General features: G+C 35.0%; 1 protein-coding gene across 18 annotated transcripts in view; it reads left to right on the forward strand.

Moving 5' to 3' along the window:
* EPB41L3 (erythrocyte membrane protein band 4.1 like 3) overlaps positions 1–26,083 on the forward strand; it is a 357,632-nt gene that overhangs the window by 252,975 nt on the left and 78,574 nt on the right. For 5 of the 18 annotated variants that reach the window (XM_072604292.1, XM_072604278.1, XM_072604276.1 and 2 more), the window contains exons 9-16: positions 2,384–2,536; positions 6,550–6,647; positions 7,376–7,551; positions 10,436–10,656; positions 21,066–21,119; positions 23,574–23,609; positions 23,768–23,833; positions 24,324–24,515. In XM_072604292.1, the coding sequence (XP_072460393.1) occupies positions 2,384–2,536; positions 6,550–6,647; positions 7,376–7,551; positions 10,436–10,656; positions 21,066–21,119; positions 23,574–23,609; positions 23,768–23,833; positions 24,324–24,515 (996 nt within the window). The remainder of the gene's footprint in view (positions 1–2,383; positions 2,537–6,549; positions 6,648–7,375; positions 7,552–10,435; positions 10,657–21,065; positions 21,120–23,573; positions 23,610–23,767; positions 23,834–24,323; positions 24,516–26,083) is intronic. The other 13 variants (XM_072604279.1, XM_072604285.1, XM_072604283.1 and 10 more) reach the window with 7 other exon arrangements.

Consider the following 26,083-nt stretch of genomic DNA (forward strand, 5'->3'; position numbering starts at 1 on the left):
AGTGGTTTGACATTTTCTTCTCTAGCTTACTTTACAGATGAGGAAACTGAGCCAAACAGGGTTAAGTGACTTACCCAGGATCACACAGCTAGTAACTCTCTGAGGCCAGATTTGAACTCAGAAATATGAGTCTTCCTGATTTGAAGTCCAGTGTTCTATCAACTACATCACCTACGTGCCCCTTTTAGACATATTGCATCACTTGATTCTCACAATCCTATGGACCTTTGTTTATTTGATAAGATTTAAAAATAATTTTCTGATATTGACAAGAGATATTATGTTTAAATAAGGTGGCCATCATTTCTTGACTTTTGCAGTGGTGGGATGTGGGGTGTTTATGTTGCTTTGTTGATGTCATTTTTAAGCCTTCTGCCTTTATGGTTCATCCTAAATATGACAAGCTACAAGTTTTTAGCCTTTTTTTCCTGGACAATTTGACAAAATCAAGCCATGGGTGTAGCTGTTATTATCTTTGATGCACCTGCAACTTAAAAATGAAGATTGTCCTTAGGATTCATTCTTCATTCACAGGCACTGATTGGTCACATTATTCACCTTAGTTCCTTAGCTACTTTTTAAAGAAACACTTAATTATGATAATTTGATGGAAAGAAACCTTTATGTATCTTTTTGTATGGTACTTCATAATCTAATGGCTCATTGGATTCCTAGTCATGTTGCTAATACATACTGGTTTGGGAATCTTGGGTGAGTCATTTAACCTCTGTAAACTTCAGTTTCCTTATCTAGAAAATGAGATAATACCATTCTCACGGGATTGTTTTGAGGATTGACTGAGATAATATACAAGAAAACATCATGAAATTTACTAAAGCATACAATTTTTTTTTTGCTTTCCCAGTTTGATTTCTCTGTTTCCTTTTAAAGTACATCTCAACCTGTGTTATTATTTTTTTAATGGTTTCTGCTTGGAAAATAACCACACCACCATTACCAACCCTTTATTTATTCCCTGACATCATTATTACATAGTTGCCTTGGTTCACATTGCAACCAAAAAGTAGAACTCAAAACAGTTCCAAAATTTTGTCGCAGTTTCTTATTTGGATAGTACTTAATAAAGGTACATTGGGAGCACTAAAGAATCACTCTTACCAACCTTAGCTTAATATGGTTGCATCTAAAGGCACTCATTGCATAAAGTAATTTAAATGGATTTAGGCTATGATTTCTGGGCTAAGATTTCCCTTCCTTATAATAGTTCTATGTTTCTGGCAGAGCTCTAGAACATAATGTAACATTTTTCCCTAAGGTACGGCAAATTTGGGTGATCATCATGATTTGGCTCTTCCCTTTTTCTCAGTGACTTTATAAGAATGTGGGTCCAGAGGGTGAGGTGGTTCTGCCAACTGTTGATAAAAATGATTCAATATTCATATACATGCTATTAGCCTATGAGTATTCCTATCCATCACCATGGTAAAAAGCAATACAGTTTTCTGCCAAACATACCTCCCAGGCTGGTCTTTTTTTTTAAAGCTAGTTTCTTCTTCAAGGCTACTTTTGTTTATTATTTTTATTTTACTTAGTACATTAAAAAACGTTTGGATAGGGATCTGCAACTGGCAAAATTTGTTCTGGAGCCTAATCCTGGCCCTTTCCATTGGAGGACTGAAATTCATTATAACACCTTAAAGCCTGTCTACAGGACCATCATTTCTAGTGCGTCATCAGAATGTTTAGTAAATGTCTGTGACTATTTACATATGAGGTCTGCTATACAAGAATGCAGGATTTCTTTAAGGAAAAAATTCTCAAAATAACATGAATCTTTAATGAAAAGTTAAATGTGATATCACAAATTATAAATTAGTCCTTTGAAAGGATTATGTAGTATAGTATAAATGGTATTGGACTTGGAATCCCAGGTCTAGAGCCCCTATTAATTAACTCTGAGACATTGGGCAGATCAGTTAATCTTTCCAAACATTGATTTCCTCATCATAGAATAGTTATTCATCAGCTACTATGCAACTGCGTGAACAGAGCACTCAACCTGGAGCCAGAAATACCTGAGTTCAAATCCAGCCCTGAATACATACTAGCTGTATAAAGAAGTCATTTTACTGCTCCCTCAGCTTTCTTCAACTGTAAAACAGGAATGATAATAGCACTTACTTCCCAGGGTTGGTGTGAGAATCAAATAAGATAATATTTATAAAGTGCTTTCCAAATCTTCAAGTTCTATATAAATAATTTTAGTCATAAGAGTGTTGTGAGCATTAAAAAAGATGATTTATGGGATAGCACTTTGAAAAGTGTAATACTACTGAGCTAAAAATTGTGGTGATGATGTTAGATGTATAAAAAGAAAGAAACTGACATAATGTTTGTTATTTCTGCTGTTTTCTCCCCCCAGGACTCTGAAGGAGTAGAAATTATGTTAGGAGTTTGTGCAAGTGGTCTTTTGATATATCGAGACAGACTCCGAATTAACAGATTTGCCTGGCCAAAAGTTCTGAAAATTTCTTACAAAAGGAACAATTTTTACATAAAAATCAGACCAGGGGAGGTAAGCAAATACATGTTATCATTTCCATTGGGTAAGTTCTTGATATCGTTTCAAAAGTTTTCATTACTGATGTTTATAATCAGTTCCAAGTACCTAGAAAGGATTTGTTGTAGCTTTTTGATAATCAGAAATGTGTGAATTATTTCTTTCATTTGTGTTCTCTTGTGTCCTATTTCTTCTATCTTATAGCTGATTTCTAAGATTTTTCGTAGAATTACAGAATCTTGGAGTTCAAAGGGACTTCTAAAGTCATCTAGTCAACTCAACTAAAAGATTTCTTTAACAAACATATCTGACAAAAATGACCTATTCTTCATTTGAAGACGTGTGATGATGGGGAAGACCTTTATGTCCTGAGTCAGTCCATTCCACATCTGTACAGCTCTATTTGTAATTCATAAACATTTTTCCCAATTCTGTCATCTAGTGCCAAAAGCAAAGGACATCTCTTTCTTTTCCATATGACATTCAGTCAAATATTTGAAGATATCTATCTTGTGATTCTGATATCATCTCTGTAACTTCTGAAAAAGCCTAATTTTTCTTTCTAGCAGTCTCATTACTAACTGATTGTCTTTTCTCAGTCCTCATTCTCATTGACCTTTATGAAGGTTTTTATACCATCAACCCCTTCTTCCTCCTTTATATTTTCTCTTCCCTTGGCCTCTGTGACACTGCTCTTTCTTAGTTCTCCTCCTACCTATCTGATCACTTCTCATTCTCTTTTTACTGAACCATCATTCACTTCTTGTGCTTTAACTATGTGTATACCTATCTTTTATCCTCTTTTCTCCTTATATAGTCATTGTTTCTTGTTGATCTCCTCTACTCAGTTGGGTTCAATATATTTTTCTCATTATCTCTCACTCCTAAATTCTAGCTTCCCATCACCAACTCCCTGTTAGACATCTTCACCTAGATACATCATTATGGAAATTGTTATCTCCAGAGGTAGAATTTGAATACCTCTTGATTCCTACAGTTGAATCTCCTTTCTATGTCATGTTCTATCCAGACTGTCCTCCTAACTACCTTAAATTTGCCATTCCATCTTCTTTCTCTGTGCCCTTATGTATTCTTGAGTGCCTGGAATCTCCTTTTTTCCATTCAGAATTTATCTTCCTTCAAGATTCGGTTTAGGTGCCACCTCCAATGCAAAGCATTGCCTAGCCTCCCCTCAGTCATCCCCAGTTGTTAGTGTTCACTATGTTGTGAAATTACCTTATGTTTATTTATCCATGTACATATTGTATCCCATGCCTCACCCCCACTAGAGATAATGTAAACTCTTTGAGGGAATGGGATCAGTGCCTGTTTTGTTTTAGAACCTCCATTGCATGGCGTACTGCTTTGCAGATAGTCTTTGCTTAATAAACAGTTCCTGAATTGCATTGAATGCAGGCTAGAGCCTGCCTATTTCCCTCAATAGTCTTTACATGACATGATTTTAAGTCTCCTTACCATCTTAGCCACTTTCTTGGACATGTTGCAGCTTATCTTTCCAAAAATGGTTTTCCTTGAAGTGATCAGATACAGTAGGTGCAGTGTTGCTAGGATCCAATTTAAGTAGGACCATGATTTTCTTCATTTTGAACACCATAATTTGATCAGGCAGCCTAAGAACACTTTCCCTCCTTAAGATGCTGTACCATTGACTCTCCTAGTGCCAATACACCACTAATAGCTCAATGGGAACTGCTGTCTGGACATATTTCCTTCATCCACTACTTGTTTATTTCTTTTTGACAGTGAATATGGGATTTTACATTGAAATGAGATAACATCTGTACAGTGCTTTTTAAATCTTTATAGCACTATATAAATACTAGCTATTATTATCACTGTTATAGTTGATCTTACTAGAAATTGCCCATCATTCTAGCCTGTCAAGAACTTTTAGAATTCCAATTTTGTCTTACATTGTGTTGGTGTTTCCTTATAACTTTGTGACACCTGCTAATTTAGCAAGCATTCCATCTATTCTTTAATCCTAGTAATTAGTGTTTTTAATTGAATAGAATTAGGCCAAGGATATCAATCTCATGACATTCATTAAAAACTTCCTTCTATGTTGAAACTTACTCATTGATCACTATTTGGGGTTTCATCAATCAATTACTTCTAAGTCCACTGAACTAGATAATCATCCTATGCATATGCTAAATCCGAAATATAGTTTGTCTTTGGAATTCCTCTGTTCTAACAAACTAACTATATGTATAAAGAAAATTAAGTAGTCTGGCATGACTTTATCTTCCTATGTTACCGTGATAAATTGGAAGTAGCTTGTGATCATTACTTCCCTTATATTCACTATCTTTGAATATTTTTTTCCATCTTGAATTCCAATTCTGTATCTAAGTGGCAATCCAGCAAGTGGAAGAATGATATAGGAGCACTAATGAAGTTCGCTAAAGCTTCATTGATTTGACTGTTCTTATGTTTAACTCAGCAATCATTAAGCACCTACTTTAACCAAGGTATTGTGCTAAGTAAATGCTGTTGATACCAAAGTACAAATGGAAAAGCAGAGTATTTTCTCAAGGAGCTGATATTCTTGTAAATACACACACGTTTATAACATACCCACATATATTATTTATTTTTAATTCCAAGTACTTTATTACTTAATATAGCAGTTTTTAATGGAAATCCTAAAAATTCTTCTCCAAATTATCCCTAGTGTCAGTTCCATTATGGAGAAAATATACCACCAATTTTTAAAAAGCAAGTCAAATAAAAAAATAAAAAATTTAAACCACAAAGTTTTATGTAAGTTAAAAACAAAAGGCTTTTTTTTTAACTATATAAGGGGTTAACTTGGAATTACAGTAATTTTATATAGTAATCATAGCCTAGAGTCTACATCATAGAAATGTATAGCATATACACCTAGACATAAATGAATGATATCCTTGCCTATTAGGCAGTAGTTTATGCTACCACCTGTGCATGCCTTACATGGTAAAAATGAGAATAGAGAACACAGTTACACTTGGAACATCAAGCTTTTCTCTCTCAATGGTTCCCAGAGGCTTTAACCAAACCTTGAGAGTCCAAGTAGTTTGAAGAGAAGCTCATCATTGTTGACCACATAAACACTTTGCTAGTGATCCAATTCATCAGAAACAAGTAGAGAATTGAGTGGGAAAAGGCCATGGAAATGGGTGAGGACACTCAAAAAAAAAATTTGGTGATAGAGGTTTAGTTGGAGAGATGTTAATATTTATGATTACTGCCCTCTGGTGGTCTGATCGATAGCACCACCAGTTCAGCAAACATCAAAATAAAGCCTAGGCACACGAAATATTGTTTAATTTCACTGACATTATTATCCAAATTATACAAGGTCATCCTGAAAACTCCACTAAATTTTGGACTTAAAAAAAAAGTCTTTGAAATTAAATATCACAGAGGCCAAAATACTTCACATTTGACAAGATAATTCATGTTAGATCAGATTGAATCTCCAAATCATCAGGGTATATGTTGTTGGGCAAAGAATGAAATGCAAGAATTTCACAGAATCCTCCAGAATTTTATTCATTAACTAGACAAGTACTAACAGGGAATTGAGTTGTATGCTTTAACTGGATATTCTAAATCCATTGCAAAAAGAGAATATCTAAATTCAGCACTTAGCAATCATTCACTGAACTAAGGATATAAAGAACAGTGGAAAAATACCTTTTATGCATGTATGATTTGTATGCAACAAAACTGAATGTTTTCTAAAGGAAGATCCTTACGTTCTCTAAGTCAGATGTGTGGAAGATTATTATAAGGAAGAGACATTCCTGTGAAAACTGACTTTGCTTAAAAACTTAAAATATATGAAGGACACTATAAATTTGGTGAGTTAAACATAATTACCTGAGAATGCTAATGATCTTTGCAAACTCTTTTCGAGGCTATTACATTTACATGTCTTAGAAACCAATATTTATATAATTCTTTATTGAAAAATCAATGTTCAGTTGAAGTGATTTTTTCCTTTTTTTGTCCTCATCTAGTTCGAACAATTTGAAAGTACCATTGGGTTTAAGTTGCCAAACCATCGAGCTGCAAAACGTTTATGGAAAGTATGTGTTGAACACCACACATTTTTCAGGTAAATAGAGATCTTTTCATTTTTTTAACAGCTGTGGAATAATTCAGCTAATTAAGCAAATTGTTAGCAATTAATTGTTCTAAGAAAGTTTTCTTAAAGGAAAAAATAGATTTAAAATCTAGAAGTATTTCCTTATAAACTCGGATTAGTGGTTTGTAAAACAATTAGTTTGGGGATTCATATACACTTTTATCCTGAAGTTCCCAACATTTTCCCAATTTTTCATAGTTTCTAACCCAATCTTTTCCTTGGCACTATTTCTATAATCCTCTTCTTTTTCTTTCCTATAATATTTTAATCTTTTTTTCTGAGAATATTTCTTCCATTCTTTATTTCTTTGAAATTTATGCATCACTACCCTAGATTTCAATCTCTCCTTCTTGCCCATGTAGTAAAAAAAACGAAATCCCTGCCCATAAAAACCAGTGCATGAAATCTGACATGTTCTGGTTTGGGAAATAACTGTTTTACCTCATTAATATTATCTAATTGCTTTTTGTTCTTCAGTGAAATAAATAGCATTTGAATTGAATTGTACTCCTCTTGTCAAATCAATTTCCTTAGCTTGGTGTGTATATAAAAGAATCTATAGTATTTCACTTTCCATGAGAGTGACGGGGTGGAGGAGAGAGAGAGAGAGAGAGAGAGAGAGAGAGAGAGAGAGAGAGAGAGAGAGAGAGAGAGAGAGGCACTTAATAATAATTTCCCCTCTCCCCGATACTTCTTAGGCTCTTGTTACCAGAAGCACCGCCAAAGAAATTCCTTACCTTGGGTTCCAAATTCCGCTATAGTGGCAGGACACAAGCCCAGACAAGGAGAGCTAGTGCACTGATAGACCGACCAGCACCTTATTTTGAGCGTTCTTCTAGCAAACGGTACACAATGTCTCGCAGCCTGGATGGGGGTAAGAGCTATTGACTAACTCACTTTAGAATTATCACTGGTTATGATGGGCTCAAGAAAGAGTCATGAGCTTTCCATAAACTCAGGTTTCTTCATCTTGTGATAAAAGAAAAACTGTTGTGTATTATTAGGTGATAATTTTTAGACTAATGAGCCTACCTGCAGCCTCAATTTATATTTTTTTTCCAGTTTGACTTGGATCAAAATGTAGACAGTGGTGTGTAGAAAATAAAGAACCTGGCTTCTTCATGGTAGGCTAACCTGTTCTGACAGGGATGGAATGGAGCTGGACCTGTGATTTCTTTGGTATAGGAAAATTCCCTCTGCCAATGCATATCTCTGCACCTAGGTTACAATTTATGATTTTATAGAGTTGCCTGGGAGAGACTAAGTGGTTTGTCCAGTGGTGTACATTCAGTGTATATTAAAGGCATAACTTGAACCCAGGACTTCCTGACAACAAGGCCAGTTCTCTATTCACTCCATATCATCTTGTCTCTTAGCTTTTATTGATAATTCAGGAAATTTCTGATTCAAGAGAAAGATGTACTATAGCACCAAAAAATGGTGGTCATAGAATATGTGAATAATATGAATCTCTTGCAGGCCAACCCTGTAAAAATCTTCAGAGCAGGTTTATTGACATTTCCAGAAAGTAAACAATGTGTTACATATGTCCTACTTTTCAAGCAATAAATATGATTTAGTTTTTATAATTGACTAATAATGGTGAATAGAAATGATTATACTAGGCTCTGTTGCCTGTTATACAAACTATATTAAGGGCTTCAAATTAATGTCATTTGCTGTAAATAAAAGAAAGAACTGCTTAATAACCAAACAAACTTAGGGACATTACCTGCTATTGATGATTAATCCAAATGAATGTATGGTAAAATTGTACTGGTACATGATTATTGCAGAAATTTCCTTTTAGGAAATAATGTTAGCTAAATTGTAGATACTTTTACTACCACTCAACTCTTTCCCCATCTGCTTCTACTCAGCTGCTATAAAAGGGAGATATAGTAGATGCATCCCTAAGGGAAAACTCAGAATATATTTCCACATAGAAATACTGTTATCCATGGTAGATAATTCAATACAATTCAGATATGGTTGTTGATGAAATTGGCTCTCGTGTTATATTCCAAGCTATATTAAGTTACCTTTGGTAGCATTGTTTCTTTGGGGAAATTTATTCCATATTAGAGAGGATCAACTTAGACTTGCACTTTTGAAACACAAACCTGTCCCCAAATTGGGACTACCAATACTTGAATATAGATTAGAATATCCCAATTACTTTTTCTAGCTTAATAGTACCCCCTTCTCTTTGCTTGCCCTGATATTCTGACTTGGCTTCCTTAATCATGGACTCTGAGTTAGCTCCTTTATATTAAACATCCAAGAAATCTAAGTTGTAAAAGTCATGTCTTTTAAAATTTGATTTCACTGTTCGGTGTTTGTGTTGTATCTTCTTAAGAGAACGTTTGTTTTGAATGTGGTTGTACAATGACTTTGGTTATGATGTTTGTTGCTGTGAAAGGGGAAAACATTATCAAGTATGTGCTAATAACATCCTATCTCTTCCTCTCCCTGCCCAAAAATGATGTTAGTATGTGTTGTCTCTCATGGATTGGGATTGTAAAGCTGATTGCAAGCTGGGGAATGCATGTGGAAGCATAAATTGCTTTTCTGCTTAGCTGCATTGTATTTAAGATAGCAAGTCCAGAGAAATATCATGAGTTAAAGAAACTTTTTGAAAGCTTTTAAAAGAACTTTTAAGATTCAGACATGCGCTCTCTGAAGAAAAGTGAATGCTTAGTGAAGTGATTTTGCTGTTACAAGGATTTTAAGGATCCCTTTCCACTTTTTGTTTTAGTATCCAAAGGTTTTTAAATCAAACACCAATTGCAATTCATTCTCTTTGTGTGTTCGTTCAACTATTGTGTACTTGGAGACAAATTTGTTAAGTTTTGATAAATTTTATGACATTCAAGTCCTAAAATGATTTTTGCAGTTTAATTGGGTCTTTTTAGTTAAAACATTTTTCACAACATGAAAGGACATTTCTTAAATCTTCGACGCTCTGCGTGCATTGCATTTGCATGGCTTCCATTTAGTATCTGTTTGTCATGCTTCCTGAATGTAATACAAATGCCTGTTACCTTTCATTGCCACCAGGTTACCTTGCAATGGAGATTTCAATGTTTCTCATCTTCATTTGATCAGTTACCACTTGTTTTATTCATCTCTGGCTAGATAGTGGTGTTTAATTATCATGATGACTTTAATATATTTCGAACATGTTTCCATGTATCCTGGGGACATTTTTTTTTTTATAAAGACCATTATTAACATAGTATTAATGAAAGACATTTCCAGAAATATAATAAAAAAATTTTTCAACCTAACACCAGTTCCTGGCCATGGATATTGAAGCAAATGTATCTACTAAAAAGAACTAGCATGAAATGGGCTGAACTACAAGAGTTGCTGCTTGGTATTTGATTATAAATGGACTTAGAGGAGGGATCAACTCAGGCTTTTCCTCCTGTATTTCCAGTTGCTTTTAGATTCTTACATCTTCAGAACTCTTTCTTTAAAATTATTACTTACCAGTGAGCATGGGGATTGGCTAAAATCATTCTGATTGTTTTATGTGTTAAGCACTTAAAAAATTTGCAAACATGGGTATACAAAATGTAGAAAAACTATGTGTGCCCTTAGGCTTAAGTATTCACTGAGCAAACTTTATCAGCCAGTTTTCCAAGCTTTCTGATATATGGGGAAATTTTTCAGTAATAATTGTGATATTTTAAACTTGCCTTTTAATATCATACAGAATTAACTATGTCAGATTTTTTTATATTTGCCTTTAGCATCAGTGAATGAAAACCATGAAATGTACATGAAGGATTCTATGTCTGCTGCAGAGGTTGGTACTGGCCAGTACGCCACGACAAAGGGCATCTCTCAGACCAACTTGATAACAACTGTGACGCCAGAGAAAAAGGCAGAAGAAGAGCGTGATGAGGAAGAAGACAAGAGGAAAAAGGCTGAGGAAGTCACTCCAGTCTCAGCAGTACGGCATGAGGCAAAGGTAGATTTTTCTAGGCTTCTTCTGCAGTTTGCTCACTGTTCTGGGGACTACAAAGCCATTATTAGAGGAAGTAAGCAAAGAATATATTGTCTTGGGATAGCACGTATTTCAGTGTTGTTCATATAAATGTTGTCAGTTTCATTCATTCGCTTATTTTTACAACTCTCTTTTGGTTCTGAAACAATTTTTTTTTTTAAACTGAGGTTCTGCGTAAGACTTTTAATAGCTAACCTGGTAATGTCTCTAAAATTTGATTTTATAATAACCATATAACAATTTGTGACTGATTCATAATTTAGACTCAATGGTTATTTTCCTATATTTGTTTCTGGCCCCATTTTCCTATTCCACTACTTAGTATATATTTTTTTCTGTTAACAAAGGTGTAAAATTACCATTCTTTGTTTAGATGTGGTGAGTATATATAGTTTGCACATTTGTATGCCATCTCTTTCCATTGATCTTATAAATGCCAAATAAAATGGTCCTACTGACAGGCTCCCATTTGAGGACCAAGCTAAGTATATAGAGAAACTCATCACCAGAAATTGACTAACAGGTGATGAACAGTTTGGCCACAGCAGCCTAGGAAGCATGCAGTCATCTCAGTTGTTAGTGGCTGTGTATTAAATAGGGGAAAAAAAGCTACATCGAAAGCCAGGTTTGAACCTAGGGACAAATTTCCTCCTCAGCATTATTATTGATATTATCATTGCTATTATTATACTACTGATTAGTTCTTGCTACTTGTTTCCTCTGTAAGTCCTCTTTTTCTGATGATTCATATTTCAGGCACTGTAAGATAACCTTCCAACAAATTAACTCGAACTTTATAAATCTTGCTGGAAATTTGGTGCATCTGAAACAAGCAGAGCTAGATCAGCAATGGTAGTTGACAAACGTTGAAATTATAGTCATTGCCTTTTACAATCAAATAGAGTCTGATTATGCCTGTTAGTGGAGAGATATTTTGAAGGCAACTTTAGAAAAGCACCCCCAGGATTACATAGAATCTTCAGAATAGGCACTCTTCAAATACAGATGGTTAATATAGTAGATAGAAGATTTTGTAGACAAATGACACTTCCTATTATTTTTTCCAGTAACATCTTTAAGTAGAATGCATCTGAATAAAGTTCTAGAATATGCAGATGTACTAAGTTATATTAAATGTTGATCTCTGTTATTTTTCTCCAGACTAATAATAGTTAATTTTGCTAGATGCCATGTTTTCTTGGGTTGAGAGAATAAATTACCTAGATACTAAAACGTAACTATAGCAGAAAATAAGGACATGTGTTTTCAGATTTTATGTAGTCTTCCTTAAAGACATTCATTGTAACTTTAAGTTACTTTATTTAATATTTCATTTCTTCATTTGAATTGATCTGTAAATAAACCAATGATTTAGTATTTTTTTTTAAATTGAGGTAATCTAGCTGAGTGACAGTGTGTAGTTTTATGCTAATTATTTTGCTAGCTTCATGCTGTTTATAGCAGCTGTACAATTTGAATACAATTTCTTTTTAGTTGACTTCAATTTAAAATAGTCACTTAGTTGGAAAAGTTTTTATAGCAAGTACTAATTTTATTAACTAAAGCACATAGCAGTACATTGTATCATTTTTTTATATAAACCAGTCCACAAAATCTGATGTTTTTGAAATGTGTTACTTGAATAAGAATTGATTAGAAAAGTGGCTGAAATGCACCCAAGGAAAATACCAGTATTCATCATAAACATGGCAAATCCATAGATCCTAAAAGCCTATGCTTTGGACGGGTGAAACACTTTTACCTTCTGAGACATTGACACTGACCCAGTGCTTGAAGCCTATTAACCCTCTCTTACGATGCTTCATTAACAAATGTTCCTTAGAAAGTGCTTTGCTCAACACTGGGGCCCAAAAGCATGGCCTGACTGAATTTTACTTGTCCCTTCCATCCCTTGAGGTATTGTCTTAGTTACACTTTTGAAATAATGCTTTAGAGTTTTGTTTTTAGAAATATTTTCACCCCAAATATCGTGAAATGTGTATAAACCATGATTGGTATATAATTTCCAAAATGCAGGTACTCTTAAGCCCAATAATGAAGATGCTGTGCTCCTTTTTGTAGTATATATGATCGCTTCTTAGCACTTGGCAATCTAGTATAAACCAGAAAGGATGATTTCCATTCAGAAGCCTGTTAATATTAGAAAATCAGCTTCATATAGACTCATATTTACAAATATTTTTCATGTAAAATGTGATTATATTTTCATATGGCATAGTAGGAGAAGCACCGGTTTCTATCTGTTATACTATAGCACAGGCCTTACTAAATATCTGTATATGTAAGGCATGATAATATTAATGCATGTTTTGCTTCTTTCTCATTTCACCCTAAACCTGAGTTTTCTCATCTTTAAAATGGAGAAAATGCCATACTGCTTTCTTCACAGGGTTATTTTAATGAAGATGCTTTGTAAAATACTGCACAGTGTATGCTGGAAATACTTCCTTGAGGTTGACCACTAGTCAGTTTCAGAGGTATTAGTTTGGTCATCATTCTGACTGCCCACAATAGAAAAAATAAAATAAAAGATTACTTTCTATTTGCTAGAAAATACTTCCCTGTCTGATTGACCCAGTTTTTAGGCATCTTGCTTTCCCATTTCTCCACATTTCCCTGAATTTGACAGGGGCAAGCCTGGGGGGAGAGCACTGTAAATAGGCCTCACCAATCCAGGATATACACCTGTTCCTAAGTAGGACCTCAAAGTCATTACCATACATAGGATTAGGTTTGAGAATAAATACTAATTCATTAATAACAGTGGCACATATATGAAAAGTGCATCAAAAGTGTGTTCCTTTTTATGTGAGTAGCCTTTCAGGTAGTCAGAGGGAGAGGAAGCTAGCTGCCTTGGATATAGTCTACTCCGGAAACCTTTTGGGATAAAGACTCAAACGCCTGAAATAGCCTGCCACTGCCCTGACCTAGATTTCACTGAGAGGTTACTTGAGTCAAATTTGGTTTTCTCATCCATTATTGGACACCTCCTGTTTTAGGTGCCAGTGTCATGGTTGTGTAAAATGTCTGGGTGCTTAGGATGGGAATTGAACACAAGTGATAACTACATGCTTAAGAAAAATGTTTATGGTAATTACAAAAGCTATTCAGCATACATGAAGTCACTTTCACATTGTAAGCTCTTTTATTAATTTGTTTTCAAAGTGAAATTTCCTTTGACCTATTTCAGTTGTGATGAGTTTTACCTGGGCTTTTTTTTTTCTTTATTAATTAGGAACCAGATTCACAAAAGTATTAGCCTAAAGGAGAACCATACCTCCCAATAGAGTATTCAAGTTAAGAATACTAATAATGATAGTACATCAGATTATTCCTCATTTGGGGTTGGGGAAACTTTGCAACTAATTTCTTCATACTCTAAATCATCCTTTGAGATAGAAGTAGATAACGTTCTACAGATAGTAAAACTGAGGTGCAGAAATGTTGCATTTTGCTCAAGTTCCCACCATGGTAGAACTAAAGCTAGAACCCAGGTTTCATTATTCCCAGAAGGAAAAAGAATAAAATTTTTGTAGAACTTACTCCATGCCATACACACTGGGCTAAGTGCTTATTTTACAAATAGTCCCTTTTTTGATCCTTATAACTACTCTGCGAGGTGTGGTGCTGTTATTATTTCTGTTAAATCTGAGGAAACTGAAGCAAAAAAAAGGTTGAATGATTTGCCCAAGGTCATACAGCTGGTTAGTATCTACAGCCACATTTGAACTCAGATTTTCCTGGCTCCCAGCCCAGCATTCTGTCCCCTGCGTCATCAGCTGCCTCTGAGCAGAGCTTTGTTTGTTCTACTATATATAATGAAATTTAGATAAATTATATGGTGGAAGTATTTTTGTGTTGAACAGCCATATCATAATGAAATGTGATGAGGCTGTCTGACACATTATAGCGAGGTTGAGTCTTACCTTTCTTTGGACACTCAACTAATCTAAGATAAGAGATCATCTACAGAAATGCCTGTTTTTATTAGCTTAGTGATGGTTGGAGATAAGGCAAGACATTTTCTCTTTGTAAGCTAACCATTATAGCAATGAGGCAAATATATAAGAAATATATCCTAGTTCTTACTCCTTTTTTATCCTAATTTTTCCTAGTTAATTTCTTAAAAGCCAGTTTGTGTTTTCATTTTAAATTATATTTATAGGGACCAAGAAAAATTCAAAGAAATCTTTTTTCGTGTGTATGAGTGGTTTAAAAACATCTAATTTAGGACGTTATTAGCTAACTGGGTAGAAATTCATATATATCTGTTTCAGATTACTCTTTGATATAGTGACCCAGTCATAGTAGCCTTTTGAAAAGGAATGAGGCCAGAAATTTAAATTTTAGTAGCTGACTTGATTTCAAATTCAGTGAAAATAAAAGAATAGTGAAAATTTTGTATCAGAAAAGGATTTATTTTCAATTTTTCAACCAGCTGAAATATCAGTAACATTTGTTTCAGCCAGAGGTCAGGGAAAGGTTCTTGAAAGTCTTGGTATCTCACATTATCAAGCATATTTAATTCTGTAGTCAAACCCCAAAAGCTTTCCAATTATTTTGTTGTGTCTTAGTGAAAGTCCTTTTAAAATCTGTTTTGGCCGAAGTTTTACAGCCATTTGAATTCCATAAAATCTAGAGTTGAACAGGAACAAACTCCCATGTTGTACCTTTTTAAAATGTGTATTTGTATATGTATATACTTATATTTAACTTCATAGGCAGGCTAAGCAAAAAAAAATTGTATGTTTTTTTAAAAATTTGTAACCATTAGCCATTCATGACAATTTTGGCATGCAGCTTGAATATTTTTTTAAATTCTGTGAACAACCCTAGTGCTAAAATTCTTGTTTTATAATTTTATACTTATTCCTAGAAGAAAATGAACTAATTACTATTTTCTTTTTGTCCTTTTTGCACCTTTTTTGCTGCTTTCTCTTTCTCTCTATTTCTCTCTTTCTCTCGTCAGTCACCTTGGCTTGGCAACAGTTCATTTTCCTCCTCACCATCCTCATATAATGGTCCCACTGCATCTCCAGCAACACTCCGTAGGAGATGTAAGGAGAATGTTCAAAAAGCGTTAGGTTGTGAACCAGCCAAAGACACTGGGCAGACTCGTGGTGAGCCTGACTTGGATTCTAATGGGAAAGGGAAAGCTTACGCAGGGGATCAAGATCTGGCCTTTAGCTACAAACAACAAACTTGCAAAGGTGCAACGCTGTTTTCCTTCTCCTTGCAACTCCCGGAGTCATTTCCTTCTCTTCTAGACGATGATGGGTACCTCTCTTTCCCCAACCTTTCTGAAACCAACTTGCTCCCTGCGAACTTGCAGCATTACCTCCCGATTCGTTCTCCATCGCTTGTGCCCTGTTTCCTCTTCATTTTTTTCTTTCTGCTGTCCGCTTCTTTCTCAGTGCCGTATGCCCTCACTCTTTCCTTCCCTCTGGCTATGTGCCTCTGCTACCTGGAGCCCAAGGCAGCCTCCTTGAGCGCCTCACTAGACAATGACCCGAGTGACAGTTCAGAGGAAGAGGTGTGTACCTCGGCATAGAACACACTCCACTTTGGTGTTCAGTGCTTCAGTCCGAAATAATGTTAGACGGCTGCTTCGATAGTGGTCCTACTTTCAGAGCCTCATTTATTGTCTGTGCCAATATGTTAAGAGGTTTTGTGTGTTTGAGAGTATAACCTGGTGCCCGAGGTTAGGCACAACACCTTGTGTTTTGTCATAGTCTGGGTCCAACTTGGGAGATCTCTCAGCTCTCCAATGCGTTGTGCATCTGGCAACAATAATACTGAATCCAACCTGAAATCCCCTTCAAAGTCCTAATTTTATCGTAAACATCAGGAAAAATCTACCAAAGAAGATATATTACATGTAAAATAAGTATGAAATAAAAAATAAAAATGAAGGCTTTTATGTTGATGTTGTGAAAAATATTCTGATTTGCTATTACAGAGAGTAATGACTGAGGTAGTTAGGGTCTCAGTCATACTATACTTGAGCAATATCAGACCAATGAGTAAAGAGAAGAACCCTATGTGGTCATTTCCAGTCATACTTCATCAGGAGAGATGTGATGGACCACATGAAGCTAAACTCTTCAAGTCATTTGCCTGTGGATTAGCATATATTTTATGTCAGTGAGGTAGAACAGGCAAGCTTTTCAAATGAGGCTGGAGTCAGGGTCCATAGATCCAAACACACACTGAGAATGTCAGGGAATTCCAGTGGCCCACCACAGAACAGTGAACCAGTGGAGCCCCTGTAGGTGAGTTCTGGAACTTCTGGAATTGAACTAGAAAAGTCATTCCAAGATTTTGATTCTGAATGCTTCCTTGTAATCTGAGCATGCTAGTGGATGAGGTGGAAACTAAATTAATTGTACTGCCAACAGATGACCCTTTGCCCCAGCATTCTTTCTGTTCCCTAGAAACTTAAGCACCCCAGTAGATTTCATTCTGAGAAAGAGAGAGCAGAATCTGGTAAGCATAGACATCAGGCTGTCATTTTTTTTTTCTGCCTAAATTTTTCCCCAGGCACCAGCTTTCACATGAACATGAAGAATTTTATTGCAACAGATAGCACAAATATTCCTGAAAATGTATAAAACATAATACATATGTACACATATCATCTTATGATAATGTATATTCTTTTAAAGATATGTGCTATATATACACATATATATCATAGAGATATGTTTGTGTATCATATATATCTTAAGATAAATCATGAAATCAAGACAACACAGGAAGAGGAAAGGCTGTTTTATCAGTTTTATTTAAAATACTTTGATTTAGGTTTCACCTGTGAGCCTACAGGAATTAAAGGGGTGATGCATGGGCAGTATTAAGATATGATCTGAACCTTCCTTCCAAATAGACAGCATAAAATGTGTGTGTTTTAGCAGAGATTTGGGGGGTAGGAATGGAGGGAGAAAAAGTTTAAGTTGCTAAATATGAAAAACTGCACTATATCTGAGCCACATAATAGAAGTTAATTTTAAGATGTCTGTAGATCAGAAATTAATGAACTGTATAGGTTAGACCATTAGGGTTTATAGCTTTACAGAGTCTTTGTTACCTAAACACAATACCCTCCCTTTGAGAGTTACCTTAAATCTGTGGCTGTGCTACCATCATTTATAACAGTAATAATAACATTTAATAAAAGTCTAGGAATAGATAAAATATGTGCTTATGTTGATCTGCTCTTTTAAAACTCTTTAATTTATATCAATTCTGGAAATGATCTTTTCCTCCTTAACACTGGAATTGATGACTCAGAGTATTAACATTAGCGTTGGTATATGAGTTTTGCAATTTTATGCAAAATATTGTATTTTTACGTAAGAAACTACACAGATCTTGTGCCTAATCCAGGGAATACATCTTGTTGTAAACAATGCATGAAAATTAATGTTAAACTTGGGCATGTCTGCATTACATTGGCAAAACAAATCACAGCAGTTAATTGTTGCAAATAAAAGGACATGGGACTGAAGCTTCCTAGCACATAGCTATCTTTGTATTTGAAATACTCAAAACCTACAATTGAAGACCAGAAACTGAAGAGTTTACTTAACCCTCTACTCTTGTAAAACCCTGCCTGCATGAGGAACCCTCCACACATTCCATTGCTTTTCAGTGGCACCAGAATTGTATTTGGTTACTTATTTGAAGTTACCACTTAGTTCCTGAATGTAGTTCTGCTTATTATCAGGGTCATGTATTCAGGTAAACATCGAAGGGACTGAATATTTAAAATTTATTCCACTTCTTTTACAAAATAACCAACATCATGCAATTCACTTACATCATCCATAATGTTTTCTAGATATTACAAAACTGATTAATCATTCTTCACCAGAGACAGCTGAATTAGGCAACTTCTGGCTCCTTCATTTTCTTATTCTGTGATTCTCTGGAATCAGCTAATGTCCATTATGATGCCTTAAAATCATATCATCATTGCTCACATTTTAAAGTATTAATGTTATTCAACAACACGTGGTAAAAGTAGAAATTTTCTCTATATTGAAACTCAGGTTTCTTTTCATCCTGATTCATGTCTTTCCAAATGCCCAAACTGCATTTTAAATAATTATTAATTGGTGAGTTTCTCTTTGGTAGTTGAAGAAAGCTCAGAAAAAAGGGGAAAGGGACAGATTTCAATGTATGGAGAATTAAGTTAATCAGGAAGACATTGGGTTTAGACCAGTAGAGCCTTCTCCAGTTCTGATCTGAGTCCTGCCACTGGACCCAGATGGTTCTGGCAGAGAAAGTGAGGCTGGTGATCTTGCACAGCCAGTCATCCCTCACTTAAATCCCATTCACTTGCAAGTCATGGCATCACCTCCCTGATGTCATGGTCTTCTTCAAGAATGAAGGACAGAAAACAACAGGCTTAGCTCAGATCTCAGCACATAAGGAAGAGAAATTTGCCTTGCTACTGTATGGAACTTGGCCCCTTGAGATTCTTTAATACAATTGATATTGCTACAAGACACTAAGTACATGAAATGCTAAGAAATAAATTGTTTTACTTAATAAATTATACTTTAAGATGTATAGACATCGTGTTCTTTTATGAAAGATCATGTAGCACTCGATGTTACCCCAGTGACATGTAAATAAAACCTACAAATGGAATAAAATTTCATTAATTGGGGTTCTATCGATTTGGAATTTGTGAAAATTTGGACAGTATAGAGTTTTAATCAGTGCACTATTTATGAAAAATTAATTTGCTAAACAAATTCATAATGTGAACACATTTTTTAAGGCAAATATTCATTACCTTCTTAAAAAAAGAAAACTTTTTCCTGAAATTTGGTAGTAAACACTTGAAGTAATTTTTATACTAATTTTGAATCATTTTGCCTATTCATGAAAGCTTATGTTCCCTTCAAAATGTGTCATTTTTTATTAGACTTTTTACTCATTCAGGCTATGCTTTCCTCCTAATCCCTACAATTCAATGATATTTTACCATGGTCCTTGCAGTTAAGTATAAAAAGGGGACCATGCCAATTTACCTAATATATAACTCTAATTGTCCTCAGGTTGAGAAATAGAACTAGCAGAGAGTTATTTTTTATAACTTGGTAGACCTATCCAAAAATGAATTCAAATATCACAAACTAGGAAACAACTTATGTAGGAGAAGAAAACCAGAATACAAGATTTGTGTCTTTTTTTGTACTCCTGGAAGATTAAAAATGGAGGAAGACTCCTCAACCTCATAGTCCAAACTTTTAGATTTTCCAGGCTTCAGTTATTTCATATCCTAGCGGCAACTCTCTATTAATCAACAATTCTCTTCTTAATATTTGGGTAGATAGTTGTAAAAATTAGTCAGTTAAAAAGACTATAGGATTCAGTGTAGTAGAGTAATGCCTGTGACTTGTCATCTTCATGAGAAAGTAGTCTATTTAAATTGTACTGTTTAAAATATTGGCACTAAAACTGATTTTTTAAGCCAATCTAGAATTTGCCAGTAAGCCTAATAGTGCATCTAGGTCAATCTAGGTCCAGTCTAGACTACAGAATGCTGTGCTTTGTTTTTATTGTATCTACTAGATGTTATTTTTCTGCTTTATTTGTACAGTATTTATCAGTAACATGTTTAAGAATGTAGTTCAATATACTTTCTATTTTGGAAAAAGCAGAAGCAAATATACATATTTAATCTAGAAAACATTCAATAGCAACTTTCTTTGTCAAGTGAATGACATTTTTGCACGAATGCTTTGTATGCTATTGAGTTACTTTGATCTGCCTGTAGAAACTAATTGGTAATGCAGACAGCCTAATGATTCATAAGCAATGCAATTAATCAAATCTGTCTAAATGAGGGGCTGAAAGTCAGGTGACTGTTATAGTAGCTTTTTAAAAATATTTTATAATAAATTTCACCTCTCAACTCTAAGTAAGCTAACATGAAAAGCAACTTTTAATGCAGTAAACAGAAATATTTAATAGATTTATCAAGAGTTTAGTTTAAAAAAATGGGAGGGAAAAGGCAACAAACCTACTTTCCCCATGATAAAAACCCATTAGACTCTTTTTTCCAGACAGTTCAGATTGGCTAAAATAGTCACTACAATAAAGCATCCTGCTATGTCTATCTTGAGTCTTCCTCTGAGTCTGTTCTGCTGATCAAACCTAGTTATGGTTTTTCTTTTACTTTGGCTGAAAGCTGCATACTATTGGGAAGGTGTAGTGTGTTGCAGGTCCCAGTCATAGAGATGGACTTATGTGAGCTGTGACCTGCCCTGTTTGACAGAATGCGTTTATTTTCTATTCCTGCCTACCTTCTGGACCTTGATTACTTGTGTAATCAATAGACTGACAGTGAACAGACGGATACTGCAGCTGATGGTGAAACCACTGCCACTGAGGTTGGTATAGTAACTGCAAGCACATATGGTGTACAGTTGTCAGCCAAGGAAGTATAACATATAATATAACTCTGCCTGTAACGAATACTTTGGACATCGTGCTTATTTTACACTGCCTTGCCTGTAAATGAAATTAATTTTCACCAGAATCAGAAGACTTAAGTAAGATTTGAAAGTAATTATTAACCAAATATAATAATCATAAAAACTTTATATATGATAGCTAATAAAAAGAGCAATCTTGCAGTCCTAATAGTTTCCTTATATTACCTTTCCCTTCACCCAATTTTTGCCCTTGCAGAATTAGATATATATAAATGATGCTTCCTTTCTTTCATTTTTCAAATCATAAAATCTATTTTTTTAAATGAGTCCATACCAAAGTCATTTACTTAAAAGGTGGGGTGGGGGAGAAGCTAATGGCATATTCCAGCAGTATATGGAAATTGACAGTTTATGCTAAGAATTTTACTGCCTAGACATCCATGTCAGTAGTATTTCCTTTTTTCACTCAGCATACGTTTTGGAACAGAGCTCTTTAAAAAAAAAAAAACACCTAAACACCCTAAATTTATCATTCTTATTTTCTTTATCTGTTAGAATATGGCAATCAAAGAGAACAAACTTTAATTTCCAAAATTAATATCTTTCCATTAAAATGGCATTATTCTCTCATAATGGAACATTTCCTTTTCTGGTAGTTATTAAAATTTTCTTTTAACATGACAGATTTGCTTTTTACTCATGCATGCTTTGTCAAGAAATGATTAGATGTCTATATATAAGTAAATTGAATTATCTATTTTTTTAAAATCTCACTGGTACATTTGTACAATTTATTGATCTTTAGAGGAACCTGGAACTATTCTAAATAATACCTGAAAGTCAATGTTGATCATGTGGTGATCCAGCTCAAGTTGTGATTTTAGTTGTCTCTCTGCCTTGGAAATAACACCAATTTCAGAAAGGCAATTCTGGGGAGTAGAGAAAGAGATTTACTGGTCATGACCATGAAAAAAAATCATTTAGCCACTCAGAGCCTCCTTTCCTTATCTGTAAAAAGAGTATTAGTATACTGTCCACCACAGAGGATGGTTATGAGGAAAGAAACCTGTAAACCTTCAAGTGCCATATAAATGTGAGTAGTTGTTGAGAAATAAAGGAAAATCCATATATGAAACCTGAATGTTTGAAAATTGAGTTAAGATTAAAATTAGAAATAATACAGTAAAATTAGGCATACAGATTGGGGGACATTTTTCTATTCCTGCTTACCTTCTGGACCTTGATTACTTGTGTAATCAATAATTTTTTAAAAATTTTCAAATGTAATAGAAATACTATACTATTATTTCTTGGTTAATGTATCCCAAATTTTATGTGCACCTAAATCTACATACATGTGTGGGTGTATACAGTTTACATGCATAGTGCTTTTAGTTTTAATTTAATCTGCATTATAGTCACCTTGAGGTTAGGGCTATGTTATTTCTGTCTTTATGTCTCCAGGGTCTGGCACATAGTAGGTGCTTAATAAATGCTTGTTGATTGATTTATCATCATAAATATTGACATATAAATGACTCTTCAAGGTTTACAAAGTTCTTTACATATATCATCTTATTTTATCTTGCCTAAATGGTGGGTCCCATGGATATTATTATCCCCATCTTAGAGACAACATTTGCATGAACTCTTTTGAATTGTGTGTTTGGTGGTATGGGGATTGCAGTTTGTTATTGATAAGGAAACTCAGATGCAGAGAAGTTAAATGATGTATCCAAGTACATGCAAATGAATACTGTCCCTTTTCTGACCCACTTTCAACTTGTGATCTGCCACCAATTCAACATTCTCTCATTGTATTCTAATGTATATAATCATACTTGTAATTTTGATTGCCTGTGTTACTTTTGTGTAATTTATACTAGAGTCTTATTTTATAAATTGATGTACTTGGTCACTTTGAATTTTAAAACCTATTCTCCACAGTACTGACTTCCTAGGGTGATGTGCTCCTTCCTAAACATCCGAGGGTGACGTGATCCTTGAACACAAGCCTGGTTTAGCTCTGCTGTCATTTTATTAGTTCAGTATGATTACATTATGTTGAACCAGAACCTACAGAAGCCATCTGGTGTGCTTCAAAGGTTCATCTTTAACTCTTGTGGGATACAACCTTTTCAGGTCCTTCCTTTTAACTTTGATTGTACAAGTAGCTCTTTATCACACTTGGAAATCAAGATATTGACGTTTCAAAAGCATGCTTAGAAGAGATGGAAGCCAGCATTCTCTCTTTCCTAGTCACTTTCTCAGTGCATGTGTGTGTGAATCTTTTGTGCTGTGAAGTCTGCAGTAGAGCTACGGAGCAGGAACATGCAGCTCATCTGTTTCAGTCTTGGAATGATTTGTCTTGGTAAGACTTTATTTTCCACTTTTTCTTGATGCTGACAGTCGGATCAGGAGGAAGATGCAGACCTCAAGGCACAGGTAGAAATGAAAAAGTGAATGTGTACTCTAAGATGTGGTGGTCAAATCTCTCAGCATGCCATGTAGTTAGTCATTGATGCAGTATGTAGGATGATGGCATTTTGTTCCCTTTGACTACCATGTCCCTTACCTTTCCCTTTCTTCTCCACTTTTTTCAGAATAGTCTGATTAAGCGAATAAAGGGTGAAAATGTGTATATCAAACATAGTAATCTAATGTTAGAGGTTGGTATTGGTATATACCAGTGCATGTATGTGTGTGGTGATTCTCAGTGGTCGACCTGTGGACTCTCACTATGGTGCATGAAATGTGTTCTTCCACCTGCTAATAAATTGAGTATAGCTCTCCAGCTTCCTGTGACCTTCTTTATCTTGTATTAGAGATAGATGCCTTCTTTTTTTTTTAATGTGTGTGCATATGTTTGAATTCTCTTTATTTGTGATCTTAGCTCTTCACTATTTACCTTTTAGATATTTTGATTTTTATTTCATCTGAAGTAGATTTCTTCTGTCATTGCCTTTAAAAATACCACATTTTCACCAGTGTGTGTGGCAGTGTCATGAAACCCGATGCCTAAGAGCGCTACTTGAAAATTATTCTATACTAACCAGATTATCATTTGAATGCTTATTTTTATGAGCAGGCAGCAGAAAAGAGAGAATCAGGTGTAATGTGTTGGGTTTTGGTTTCTCTTTCTTTGCTTTTTGCTTGTAGGAGTTAGATAAAAATCAGGAAGAACTGATGAAACATCAGACCAACATTAGTGAGCTGAAAAGAACCTTTTTAGAGACTTCCACAGAAACTGCTGTGACTAATGAATGGGAAAAGAGACTTTCCACATCTCCAGTGCGGCTTGCTATGAGACAGGAGGATGCCCCAATGATTGAACCACTTGTGCCTGAAGAGGTCAGTGATTCATCTTTGTGTTGGAAGTGTCATTCTTTCATGCCTCCACTTATTTGTTCTTCTACAATGTGGAGAGAGATTTAAGTAGGGTCTGAGCATAGGCTGATTGAGCTGATTTCACCTGCTGATGGTTGCATGAATTGAAAAAGGTTTTTCAACATGTGATGCTTCCAGAGGCTTAGCTATCTCATTAATTCATATTTGGCTTTGGGACCAGATAGTATGTGGAGGGCTAATAACAAAATAAAAGAGTATATATTAAAAATTAGGCATCATAAAAGCTGGATGGACTATACACTATCAAAGAAGATGAAGAAACCCTTTAATTAAATTAAAAGGAAAAATTAATTAAAAGGAGAAATCCAGAAAATTAGTGTGATGGAAGATCCTAGTTTTCTTTCAGCATGATTTATTGCTTCTTATAGCTAAGGATTTCTCTCAAACTCTTGAATCTTTTTCTTCAGTTGTTTCGGGGACAGGCTATGTGGGATGAAATTAGAGGAAGCCAATAGAAGGATCTGATAGCTTTCTATGCGAAGATCATTAGATCATAATCCTAGAACTGAAAGAGAACTCAGAAGCCATCTAGTCCAGCCACCCTCATTTTCTAGATGAAAAAACTGAGGTCCACAGAAGTTGCTATTTGCCCATAGTCACTTAAATATTAAGCATCAGAGGGAGGACTTGAACCAGGGTCCTTTGACTCCAGAGACAATATTCTTTCTATTGGACTGCTTTGCCTTCCTTAGAGCCTTGATCTGGGATGAACTGTGTGGTTTCAGTGATCTCCAACTAGTGTTCTGTTGCAGGCATATATTTCAAGCTTGTGCTGGAAAATCAGTCCAAAATCAGTTTTTGAACTGTTTGTAAATGAAATTAATCTTTCATTTCGCAGGCCCCTCAGAGGGGAGGGGGAGTTTGAAATCCTTGAATGAATAATAACTTTTGCTTCTACGTAGAAGTTTAACATGGAACAAATTGTTCCTCTTACTATATCTCTAAAAGAAAGGTTTTAACATTGATTTAATTTGTTTTTGATAATGACTGCTTTACTGTGAAGCAGTGCTCAGCTGCAGGAAGCAAAAAAGATCAGGAAAATTCTTAAGCTGTTTAAATTCATCTTCTAAAGAGTTTTTGACATGTGGTATATTGATACTTCCTATAGAGTTTAGTAAAGAATATTTGTAGTTTGGTAGATTCTCAATTGGGGCAGCGAGATGGCGCAGCGGATAGAGTGCTGGGCCTGGATTCAGGAAAACTTCTTGAGTTCAAATGTTGCCTCAGAAACTTACTAGCTGTGTGACCCAGGGCAAGTCACTTAACCCTGTTTGCTTCTGTTTCCTCATCTGGAAAATAAACTAAAGAGGGCAATGGCAAACCACTCCAGTATCTTTGCCAAGAAAATCTCAAATGGATGACTGAACAATTACAATCCCATTTTCCCAATTTCTGTATGAGTAGTCTTGGTTTAATAAGAGTAGCTCCAGTATATTCCTGCCTTCAAAAGTTTTATCCTTTCTGAAAAGTAAGGAACTATGTCACTACTGCTCTTAAACTAAAAGGTCAAT

The sequence above is a fragment of the Notamacropus eugenii genome, chromosome 4 (assembly GCF_028372415.1).
Source record: "Notamacropus eugenii isolate mMacEug1 chromosome 4, mMacEug1.pri_v2, whole genome shotgun sequence".
NCBI classification, from domain to species: domain Eukaryota; kingdom Metazoa; phylum Chordata; class Mammalia; order Diprotodontia; family Macropodidae; genus Notamacropus; species Notamacropus eugenii.